Below are 12,272 nucleotides of genomic sequence, written 5' to 3' on the forward strand. Positions count from 1 at the left end.
TCAGCACTGTCAGCCGTCCCAGGCAGGACACAATGTGTTTTCACTTGGGTCATGGAACCATTATACTTGGCCAGCCACACCGAGGTTTCTCGAGCCATCTCAGTCTGTCAGGGCGCAGCACCGCAATGTTCCAAAGTGGGGAACCACACCAGTCAAGGGGACGCACTGCTCAGACCGAAAGGCTCCGCTGTTCTTTGGCCAACCTTTGGCACAACCCACAAAAAGCTCATAGGGTGCAGGGAGATACTTCTGTCCTGTGTCCTCTCTGTCATCCCCATCCTGGGGACAGCTAAGATGTCACATCAGAGGACCAAGGTGCTACCAGCTGGGTGCGGAGGCACGACCGAGCAGTGCACCCTGAACTCCTTTCACGTTGAAGTTAGTGCAGCCCCGGTTTAAACGCCGCCTGACACAGCCCAGGCCGCTGCGTGACGCCGTCCCAGACGCCGGGGCTCGCAGACGCGGCCTCCTTCAACCCCCAGCCGCCACCGCGGGCTGCTGCCCAGCGCCCAGACCGCGGCCACTCAGCCGCGCTCCGGGGTACAGCTCCGGCACCGCCCCGCCCCGCCCCGCCATCCGTCCGCCGCGCTGGAGCGGGGCGGGGCGGGAGCGGCCGCTATTAAAGGCGTTGGGCTGGCAGCTGTTACGGTCCTGTTCCTGAGTGGTGTGTGGGGCCATGGCGACCTACGTGCAGCTGAACACCGGGGCCAAGATGCCTATTCTGGGATTAGGCACATGGAAGGTAACGGGGCCGGCGGCGGTCCCCTCCCTCGCTGGCGGTGGGGGGATTGCTGCGGCGGGCTTGTGCCTAGCCCGGGCCCGGCCCTGGCCCTGCCCGTTACCGCCCGAGCGGGACGGGCATCCTTCCCCGGCCCCGCGCTGGAGAGGGAAGGGAATGCGGCCCGGGCCGTGCGGGCGCAGCCGGGTCCCCCGGGATCGAACTCGGCCCAACTTGGGGCCCGTCCGTGCAGCCATCCCGGCGCAGCGCTGCCGGCGTCACCGCTATCCTGGCCGGGCCGCTGCTGGGCTCCCGTCTCGCTACGGTGGTGCCGCCGCGGCGTTTGGCGCGGAGGGTCTCTCGGAGCAGCAGCCCGAGCTCCTGCGCCGCCGCAGCGCCCTGCCCGGGGCCGTGGGTGGCCGAGGCCTGGACTGAGGGCTGAACCCCTCCGCTGGCAGCTGCCAGGGGCTTCTCCTCCGCGGAGCGGTGCGGGGAAGCGCGCAGGCCCCGGCCCGGCAGAGCCGGGTTCGCAGCTCTGCAGAGGCTCCCCGGAGCCCGGCCTGGGAGTGGGGCGACCGGAGCGGCTGGGTTCAACCGCGGGGTCTGGTATTCTTAAGTCTGAAGGCTTAAAAATGCTGCAGGGAAAACGGGGGGGGGGGGGTCTCCTTGTTGCTGGTAGTGGGTTTTGCTTCTCTTTAATTAGGAGATTGCTTTGGGCAGGGTGGCTTCCTTAATGTTAACTTGGTAGGGAAAAAAGTCTTTGATACATATTGATTAGAGGCTTTTTTTTTTTTCTCAGTCCCCACCAGGGCAAGTAACAGCCGCGGTGATGGTGGCTATTGATGCCGGGTACCGACACTTTGACTGTGCCTACGTGTACCAGAATGAAAATGAAGTTGGGGATGGGATCCAGCAGAAGATCAAGGAAGGTGTTGTGAAAAGAGAGGACCTCTTCATTGTCAGTAAGGTATCGGTCTGGTGGTGTGGGATCTCGGACACACTGTTTTTTCACAGTAACTCCCTGGTTCTTTACTTCTCTGTGGTGTGGCATGAAACAACTCAGTATATGACTTAGGCCACTCCTGAGACAAGGTTCATACTTAGCTTCATTCTGTATTGAGAATTATGCAGGGTATGTAGCACTGACATGAGTGATGCTTTGAATTCTTCCTGGCGTGAAGTTATGCTGTCCACTTTTGTGCATTTCATCTGATCATCTGGTAGGTGTTTTTAAAGAAAGCCTTAACTAATGGAACTAGACTATACCTACTGTCTGCCATGAAAGTCGTGTGGTGCCACCTGCATGTACTGCCCTCAGTATGGTGGGCCTGCCTTGTGCACAGAGCAAGCCCTCTTTGAAGATCAGTAGCACAACCTACTTCCACATCGCCTTTGAAAGGAGACAGGCACTCACCTGAACAGGACAGAAAGGTTCCAAGAGCTTTAACCCAGGAGGTCACGGTGTGTCTTGGCTTTTTGTCTCTAGCTGTGGTGCACGTTTCATGAGAAGCCCCTGGTGAAGGGAGCCTGCCAGAAGACTCTTGCTGCCTTGAAACTGGATTACCTGGATCTCTACCTCATCCACTGGCCTCTTGGTTTTAAGGTACAGTAACAGCAGTGCCCTTGGTTTTATCTGTTGTGACTGGCAATTTTGAAGAGCTATATGACTTTACAGCTCAGTAATTGCTCCAACTGACACAGATCATCATGTGTCTGTTGCATACCAGCATTGCTCTGATGCTGAGCTTTACTCTAGCCATCTGAGCCAGGCTGTTGATTGCTGACTGTGATGTTCCTGCTTCAACAGCATCCTCTGCTCTTTTGATCATGGAAGAGATAGACCTTGAACTAGGGGTGGGTTTCCCTGCTTCAAGCATGAGTTATATTACTCTCCTTTTGATTATTGCCTATGTGTTGTCTTCTACAAATCCAAAGTATGCTCAACTGACAGTGATGTGTTTCCCTGTTTGTGGGAAGGAGGGCTGTGCTTTGCTGCCTGACAGAAGTTCTTTCCTCTGCATGTTACAGAATCACAGAACAAGAAAATATTTCTGTCTTCCATTTCTGTCTTTAATCAGTGAGTCCTTAATACAGTACAGATTGAGCTGACCTTTGCTGTAGGAGCCTTAGTGTTCCACAGACCTTGGATTTCAAAAGGTGAAACTTTTAGTTCCTAACTCTTACTGACTGCATGCAAAGGAACTGATGTCTCAGTTTGACTATTTCTAAGCTTAGTCTTTCTGTTAGCCTGATCAAAATCATCTTTCTGCTTGCTGCTTCCGAGTTCAAATTCCTTTCATAGCACCTGCATTTTTAAAATTAGCTTAATGTGGAAAGGACTAGCAAAGTGGAAACATATTGTGTTGTAATAATGTATCGCTAGAAAACAACTGGTTTTGAATGAAGTTGATACCTGGTATGTAGCCCTAGCTGGGACACAGGCTGTTTTAATGTTCCCTGTGCCAGCAACTTAGAGTTTCCTTGTGAAGGACCTGTCAGCAGATCCTATCCAACAGACTAAACATGTTCCAGGTCCTAAGTGGGTCCTTTTTACACATTTTAAGAAAGCACTTCATTATGTCCATATCAGAACTATGTATTTTTTGTAATATGGAAAGTGAACTTGTAAACTGGCTATAATCTGACAAGTGGAGAGTTATATTTCCCTGTATGTATTTTGATGAGCCAGAGGACATTGTTGTGTCCAGCAGAAATACCTGTCTTTGTTGGGATGACAGCTGGCAAAATGCTGTAATCCCATGTGAAAGCAGGAGCAAAGGCTGATGTAGGTAATATATGTTAGTATTATTATCTAATACATATGTAGGTAGTAAGTGTTAGTATGTCCTGCACTAGGAGTGTTTGGTACCACGGTCTTCAGCTGGTGTTAAGCTAACTTCCCACCAAATAGTGTTTCAAGTATTTTCTTTCTCACTGGCAGGCAGGAGAGGAGCTGTTTCCCACAGATGATAAGGGCATGTCGATACCCAGCAACACAGACATTCTGCATACGTGGGAGGTAAGTCCAGTCACCAGGGGAGAACCAAGTCTTCTGTCTTTATCAGTCTCTTCTGTTTTCATTACTGTCAGCAGTCTTAACTTCTCATGCACACGGAAGGACTTGAGAGGAGTCACTGGTACTGTAGGGGTTGTTGGATATCACTGTTTTCCACTCCTGACTTGCTGCAAATTTGCACAACCTCAGAGAACATGTCTTTGAGCTTTGAAACAGGAGGTGTGGCACACCTCAGTAGTGTTCTGTTTCAGTGTGTGTCCCCCTCCATCTTGAATCTGTAAATCTAAATACTTACCTTGTGCTTCTCAAGAAGGAAATAAGCTGTATCAAGATGAATGTGTTCTTCAGGCCCTGTCATGTATACTAGGTGCTGATCTTGCTCTCCTTTCTGTTAGGCCATGGAAGAGCTGGTGGATGCTGGCCTGGTAAAAGCCATTGGTGTCTCCAACTTCAACCATGAGCAGATTGAGAGAATCCTGAACAAGCCAGGGCTGAAGTACAAGCCTGCAAATAACCAGGTAAGCTGCAAAGTCACTGCCCTTGAGTGTATAGACTCATCCTCCCACTGGTTTGCTGTGACCTGAGACCTTAACTTTGCATCAGGTCATAATCTTGTAGAAGAGGACAAGTCCTAGTGTAAGCCTCTGTGGTCTGTCTAGACTTGTCCTTAATTGCGATGGTGTTTGGAGGGCTGCTGTTTCAGTTCTTGGTCCCTGATTACAAGAACTAGTTGATTTATTGTGGTTGCTTGAGAATATGTACTGAAAAGGGATTTTTAACAGAAAGCAAATAGCATTTTTCTCTAGAAGTCGATTCAACATAAAACTGAAACATCCTGATAAATGCAAACTTCATAATTCTCTGCTGTGTGTTTTCATTATCAGTCCCAATGTACTGGATTGTACGAACATTAGTAGAGGTTGTTATCTTTAATCATCTGCCACACCTCACTGCTACTATCACTGTAGTTGATAATTACCTGTTCCTCTTGCATAGAGGTCACTGACCTTATATCTATATTGCTTGCAAATGCTCTCCAGCTCTCTGATTACTATAATCAAGTTAAGCACAGAGCAATGGGTCTTTGGTCCTTGTCCTTCAAAACTTACTGCTTCTGCTTCTGCAGAAATGCTGGGAAGTGTGAAAGCTTATCTGTTAGTAACACCAGTTTGCCTAACAGTGACAGTGTTTCCTGCAAACGCTTTCTCTGTATGGATTTTCACTTGTAATCCAGGTTATCACCTGGATTTGGTGTCATTCCCATTCTTAAATTGAATGCAGTCAGTATGCATGCTGGTTTAATTTGTGGTGAGAAATTGATTTGGCAAGGTAGTAACTACATTGCAAGGATACTAGTACTTAGTTCAGTGAGGAACCCTGTCTCTTATGCTATTGCAATCCACACTGCATGTTAATGATCTGTTACGATCTGATCATCTTCAGATGCCTGTTTATATGCACATCATAGACTCTTCATCCCAGTCCAGACATGAGACTAGATAATGTAGCTGTTAAGTTGAGGGGGTTTTATTTCAGTGCCAGCAGACAAGTAAGGATGACTTTGCCTTGCTTGAATAGTTTAGAAAATAATCAGACACACTGGTGCCTCTTGAGTAGCTGTGTTTCTGGAGCTGCTGAAGCAAAATATGTATAATCTGTCCCAAAAAAATTGAGTTGTATGTCTGCTTGTCTATTATTTCAACGTGCTCCAGAAGGGAACTGGCCATGCAGCCTTCTGATAACAGCAAGTAGCTAGAACTGTAAATAAAGCATTCAAGGCTGTAAACTGATACTGTATTTTGCACACTCTCCTCCCACCTGCCAGCAGCACAAGTTTCCAGGGACGTCCCTCAGAACGCAGCTGCAGGCTGCAGAAGGCTCAAATGGCAGTGTAGCTGAAAAGGTTCTTGATGTGCTTGCTTTGGCAGCACATACACTAAATCCCAAATGCAGCACTACACTAGCTCCTTGAAAGAAAATTAACTCTTTCCTAGCTGAACCCAAGACACCTGCTGAAAGAAGTGTTTCCTGGTGTGAAACTATCCTGAAGTCCCTCTGTGCAGAGAATCAAATATTCATGTTTATTCTTTGCCTCCTGACATGTGACTTCTGTTTCATGCTGCATTATCTGGGCATAAGTTTGCCAGGACACAGAGCTCAGAAAGATACACTGTTAAGGAGGCTGTAAGCTGTTTTTTATATATGATTATGGTATTCATGGTAATCACAGTTGTGTTAATATAGTATGTCAAGGATGGTAAGTTCAAGGTCTGCAATGTGTAGCAGTTAGCCATTCTCACTGCTGGCACGCTGGAGGTATTCAATGTGAACATTGACACAGAGCAAATAAAAATGGTATTGAAGTTTATATGGTAGTTCTGTAAAATAAGTGCCCACAAAAACCATTATGGTATGTTTAATTAGGGATGAAAAGAGAACTTTGTACTTCCTGGACTGCTGTCCTATTGTTATGATTCTGTAGACCTTTTCTGTGAGTGTCTTACTAATCTGTCCCATTTAAGCAGTTACGTAGCTGGTCATCCCATATGTTGGAGATTGTATGGATCAGCAAAGTTTTAAGGAGTGGTGTTGCAGTCCTTGGGCCCCTCACTACAGGAACTGCTACGAATAGTAGAAAGGGGGTGGGGGCATATGTAGAACAAAGGCTGCTTAATGTTGTAGAGGCTAAGGTAGAAGAAAACTCAGCCTTTGATTTGAATAAGAACTCATCACAGAAACATGTTAAAGCAGGTAAATAACTGTCAATCTCTGTACCCTTACGTTGGCAGATTGAATGCCATCCCTACCTTACCCAGGAGAAGCTGATCAAGTACTGTCAGTCCAAAGGGATTGCTGTGACAGCGTACAGTCCCCTTGGCTCTCCGGACAGGCCATGGTAAGGCTGCCTTGCAATTTGTCAGCTGGCTTGGATTCTGCTTGAGGCACTGGGACAGCAAGTGCACTGTTGTTAACCATTCATCTAAATACAGATTTCTGTTGGTTTTCCCTCTGTGTAGGGCTAAGCCAGAGGATCCTTCCCTCCTGGATGACCCCAAGATCAAAGAGATTGCGGCCAAGCACAACAAAACCCCAGCACAGGTACGTGGGTGCTGGGCAGTGGGTACCTGTTACTGTAGCACAGCGTGAAGGACAGCTAATGGTGATGTGAAGGACAGGCTGGCATTTCATTCCCTGCCACCCATGGTGCTCCTCTGTGGCATTGAACAGCAACACAGGCTAGTCTGCTGTATTCAGACATGCAGGTTTGTTTGCTGTGTGGCCTTTGATGCAGGCTTGTGGGGTCTCTGGCCATCAGCAGGAAATATTTTCTTGACCCACCTTCAGATGTGTCATGTTTGAGTCTTCCCATCTTGAGACCTGTTGTAGAGAAGTGAACCCTTATACAGCCTACCAGAAGCCTAGGTGGGAAGGAAAGGAACTGAGTATTGCTAAACTGGATGGTAAAGGAGGAAGGCAGCCTTCTGAGTGGGGCTCCCCTGCTGCTCTGTTTGCACTTCAGAAAGCGCTGCTTAGAACTTGGGTATGATTTGAAATGCAGCTCTGCAGAAGTGGGTTAATTCTGGTGAATTGTACAGTTTACAGGAAACACCTTTTGGAGCTGGCTCCAGAACAGAAGCTGTCTTCTGACTCAGTGATATTCCTCTTGCAGGTTCTCATTCGGCTCCAGATCCAGAGGAATGTGATTGTGATTCCCAAGTCTGTCACACCACAGCGCATTGTGGAGAACTTCAAGGTGAGTGATTGCGAGTGAGCTGGGTGCTGCGCTTCAGGGATGGCATGGCTCCTCCCTGTGCAGCAAGCAGCCATCCTTTCTCACCCTTCCCAGGACCTCCTCAGGCAAGAGGACTGGGCTTTTGCTCTCTGTATATTTGTTTATGGTCTACTGAGGGTTAAACTTGAGGTTACAGCTGAAGGGAATGCAGCTTTTGCAAACACTGTGCTGATAACCTCAGCAGTCGCAATACATGATCCTTCTGGTCCTGTCATGTGAACTTGCCAGCACTTGCTTGGGGCTGAGTGCAGCAGCACACCAGACAAGGCTTACGTAGAGCAAGCACTGCTAAGAAGATAGTCCTGGTGTCCATAAATCATGCTGCTGCTCTCAATTTGCTGTTCCTTGACTGAAACAAGCCTTAGGCTTTTGGAAGACACTTAGTTGCATTAGGCAAAATAGGATGCTCTTTTGGAATAGGACAGGAAGATGTCTCTTCCAAATGGAACTTGTGTTCTGCAATACTGAGTGCTCTCCAGACTTCCTAAAAACTGACACATGTAACTGCAACCTGAGGGCTTTTTAATCGCTCCCTGTTACTGTTCACCTCCCTCCCACACTCCAGCTTGTGGAGTCTGGAAATCCAGCAAGCCAGCTTTTTCCTTTTCCTCCTTCATGCAACAGTCATTTCTTTTAACAAGCATCTCTTCACTGTGAACTTGTTTTTTGTTTGTGATTTCTGCTTACAATCTCTGATTTGTTCAGAGAGGTGACTTACAGCTGTGTCTCTTGGCAGGTGTTTGACTTTGAATTGACTAAAGAGGAGATGGCAACCATTATCAGCTTTGATAGAAACTGGAGAGCCTGTGCAATGAGCACGTAAGTGACAGTATCTTCTTTGAAGCTGTTGAGATATCCACATGTCAGTTTAGTATATAAACTAAAAGATACTAGTTGTGGTTGAAATTTGGGATATGCAGACTCAGTTTCCAAAGGAGTCATCCTCCAAATAACTTTTTCAGAATAAGATGTTATGATTTGGCTCACAAAAATATTTGATGAGCATAAAGCAAACTTCTTGTAACTGTCAGTTCAGTTTCCAAGTAACTTTCTCCAGCTGAAGCTGTAACAGGATGCTTTTTATTCATAACTTTTATTTTCTCCATGTGGGAGAAACGAGCATGACAGACTCAAGTTCTTTATTAACTTTGCTTGTGGTATTTTGTCTTTCTGCTATGACCCTTAAGTATATTATTAAAAAAAAATCACTATATGCTCTTCAGAAACAGTTGGGAAAGTGGGTGAACTGTCAAAAAGTAACACCAGGATTTTAAAGTTCGAAGCCTAAAGCCAGATGTGAAATCTTTCTTTGGAAGATTAGGGAAAAAGGTCTTCCTGGCAGAAAATGGCAAAACCTTGAGTTAGTTGGCTACAAAGAATCTAGGTTGCATTGCCTGAAGTGCTCAAGAGCCCAAACAAGAGAAGGCACCTAAGAGTTTGCAAATGCAACACCTTCCCAAGGGAAACAGGATTCAACTGCCTTTTACACAGTTGAACTCCTTCCTTGGTTGGTTTCTGCAGCAGTTACAGCTGCATACAGAACCTTCTGGGCATGGGGTAACCTTCCCTCTCTGGTTTCCTTCAGGTGCAAAAGTCACAAGGACTACCCTTTCCATGCAGAGTACTGAAGGTGGTTTCCTGCCGTTCTCCATACTTCTCAGATACGCTTCTGCTGTTGCCTATGAGCTGTCTACGGAGCTTTCTCACTGCGTCGGAGATGCTGCCCCCTCCCCTCCTTCTCTCCCCCACAAAGATGCAGTATATGTACTCAGTGACTTTCCTTTCTTTTTGGAAGAAGGAAATCTAAAAGGGTTCTGAAGAGCACACTGTGTGGACTGGTAGATTGTCTGTGCCAAACAGAGTGTCTGGAATTGGTAAGCAGAAAGCATGGAGAAAGTTTGAACAAGTGGTCACTTATTTTGGGATATTGTGAATTGGAGCTAGTGACTGTTGTTGCCTGGAAGGACCAGGATATTGGCAGACTTTACATAACTAATGAGGTCTGCTGTTTTTTTTTTTTCTAATTATGTTTGGGTTTGGTTTGGTTTTGTTTGGTTTTTTGTAACACTCCATGCTTTTTCTTTTCTGAAGTACAACTGCACTTAAAGTACAGCAGTTTCTACGTGGGTAGCTCTTTGAAATAGGTCCTGGTTTCTTGGTGATATAAAAGCTGGTTTTGCTTATAATAAAATACAGATTTCATTACTGTGCATAATGAGATGGTTATTTCAGTAGTGCTCTAAGGGCAGCGATGCTGGAGTAGGTCTATCATCTGTCTCTAGAGACTACACAAAAACAAGGGGAATTGCTCTCCCCCAAGAAGTCATCTGCTGTTCATGGTAACCTCTGTATGGCCTGCTAGCTCCCAGCTGTTCTCTCACTAGTGCCCATGTAGGACTCCAGAGCACGATGAACCTGTGGCCACTGAGGCAGCAAGCAGTCAAACACTTGCTGTTTCCTGTCAGGCAGCATGTGATGCAGGAAGGAAGTTTGTGCTTCTCCAAGTTGCCATTTGCAAATACAGTAACCATGGGGTTCCAAGAAAATCCTGCAGCACAAAATAGCAGATTGGAAACTTGATATTTTTTTTCTGGGAGGACAGAAAAATAGGCTTCCTCCCAAGTTATGACATGTGAGGTGTGTTTTTCCCATGGGGTTTTTATGGCTCATGATGCTCACAGGTAATGAAGGTGCTGCTCAAGACTGGTCACAAAATTTGGACACTTGTAAAAATGATGTTTAGTTTTAGGGGGCTTTTCTTGCCTGTTCCTGTAAAAGTTTTTCCAAAATCCAAGTAAATATACTGTGAACTGTCCTCTGAAGGAGGCTGTGTTGTGTAGGCATGGCAGACAAGGTTCTTTCTGCACGGGGGAGAGGAGGGAGACCCCAAAACTCTAATGCATAACCACCCTTAAATGGTAAGTGTGAGGTAGGATTCTGATTCCATAACTGCCTAGCCTCAGTAGCGTACCCAAAAGGGAGCTCAGCCAGGTTAAAGCACAACCATGAGTGCAGCTACTTTGCAAGTAGCTCAAGAGCAAGTGGTTTGTTTGCTGATACTGATGAAAAGGTATAAAGGAATGGCACTAACTTACAATGTTTCTTTCTGATAAATACTAACAATTATATTGAGAAAACAGATTTTGTTACCTTCAAATACTACTGTTAAGCTTTCCTACTATGGCTGAGGCCAGACTTTACATGCAGCATGCTTTTGGAGGGAATAATTTCCAATAGGCTGAACAGACAAGATTGAGTGAACTAGCAGCATGAGGAGAGGGGAGGAGAGAATCAATGTCTGACTCCAAGCAATAGTCTTCTCTAATGCTGATTTTCCTAACGTAAACTGATTATAGCCAGTTTAAATTCTGGGCTTAAAAGCAAACACAAAGAGCTTCAGCTCTGCAAGTGGGGTGTTTTTGTCTATAATGTGATAAATAAAAGCCCAAAGGCATCTTAAAAAAAGCAGAAGAGATAATGTTCTTAGATTAGTCTGAGCTGTGACAGAAACCTATTTGGGGCAGCGTTGACTTGCTTGGAAATAACATTTTTGTGACAAGTGTGTTGTGGCAGGAAGCTACGCTGATGGTCTGGGTTTCCAAAATGTTCCACAGGGTTCTGTTCATTTCCTCTGTTTTCATTTCACTGTAACTTTATGCAAGTTTGTGCCTGAAATTTTCCATTCCCAGAGTAGGAATTTTACTGGAGGAGACTTTTGGACAGACTGCTCCAGACCAGAAGTAAGAGCAGCGAGCGCTTGGGGTGGGGTGGTTATTGTAACAGATGCTCTCTGTGTTTCGCTGGATGACTTAGCCGGAAGGAATTTGGAAAGGGTTGTTCTGGGACACAGTGGAGCACTTCACTGGTGCAGGGCCTGGATGTTTGGGGAAAGAGGAGAGTGGGGATAGAGGGGAAATGGAAGCACCTGAGCAAAGGGACGGTGATGCATAAGCTTGAATGGGAAGCCTGAGGAGTGGGAAGGGAGTGATGGAAAACCCCTGTCACCCATAGTGATTTTTGGATTGCTTCTTTTGAAAACCAGATACAATCAAGTAAGGTTGAAAGAGGTAGAGCCAGCCTTCTAGGCTGCAGTGATGTCTCTGTTAATCTAGGTTGATCAGGAGATTGTTACAGCAAAAGCAGTAGTTCTACCCCCATAGCCATGCCACATGCTTTGCCTACAGGGGTAGAGATTTCCTTTCATCTCTGAAAAGGTAAAGTGGAGAGATCAAAGAATGAGACATCCGGAGCAGAGCGTTCCTGTTAACTGAGCTCTTCCTGCTATAACTGTTCTCAGCATTTGTTTTCCTATTGTGATTTGATGAATCTCTGGGTTTCTGATCAAAGAAATTTTTAAGGACAAATACAGTCTTGTAGCTCTTACAATCAAAAGTGGTTGTTTTTCTTGTCTTGTGTTTTTTGACTTAAGAATTTGTAGTTCAGCTCCACCTTGCTGACCTCTCTTACTAGACTTTCTCAGGACTCTACTGCAGCAGTTAAGTGTGGTACTGTAGCTCACACCCTAGGGAGAACAGTCCAGTCTGCAGGAGGGATTAGAAGCAGGAGACAGAGAAACTGTGTTCTCAGGAGCAGTGGAATTGGTCCTTGCACTCAGTTTGTTTCACTTCCAGCTGTGCTTGCTCTTTAAAATGGGATCAGGTTAGCAGGCCTTTCTCCTGTGAATGTCTGACAGAACAGATGTGTTTCTGGAGTAGCAAAGAAGGATGGTGAGCTTTAATTTATCA

At 46.2% G+C, this 12,272-nt stretch overlaps 1 protein-coding gene across 1 annotated transcript; it reads left to right on the forward strand.

The window, feature by feature from the left end:
* The first annotated feature begins 620 nt into the window (after positions 1 to 620).
* On the forward strand, positions 621 to 9,736 carry LOC311190260 (aldo-keto reductase family 1 member B1-like). The gene is made up of 10 exons (XM_084262131.1): positions 621 to 742; positions 1,518 to 1,685; positions 2,205 to 2,321; positions 3,660 to 3,737; positions 4,130 to 4,252; positions 6,524 to 6,630; positions 6,752 to 6,833; positions 7,405 to 7,488; positions 8,264 to 8,346; positions 9,113 to 9,736. Exons 1-10 carry the CDS (start codon positions 677 to 679, stop codon positions 9,153 to 9,155), a joined length of 951 nt encoding a protein of 316 aa, XP_084118257.1. The 5' UTR covers positions 621 to 676; the 3' UTR covers positions 9,156 to 9,736.
* The last annotated feature ends 2,536 nt before the right edge of the window (positions 9,737 to 12,272 follow it).

Source organism: Gallinula chloropus (genome assembly GCF_964237585.1).
Source record: "Gallinula chloropus genome assembly, chromosome: 1".
NCBI classification, from domain to species: Eukaryota; Metazoa; Chordata; class Aves; order Gruiformes; family Rallidae; genus Gallinula; species Gallinula chloropus.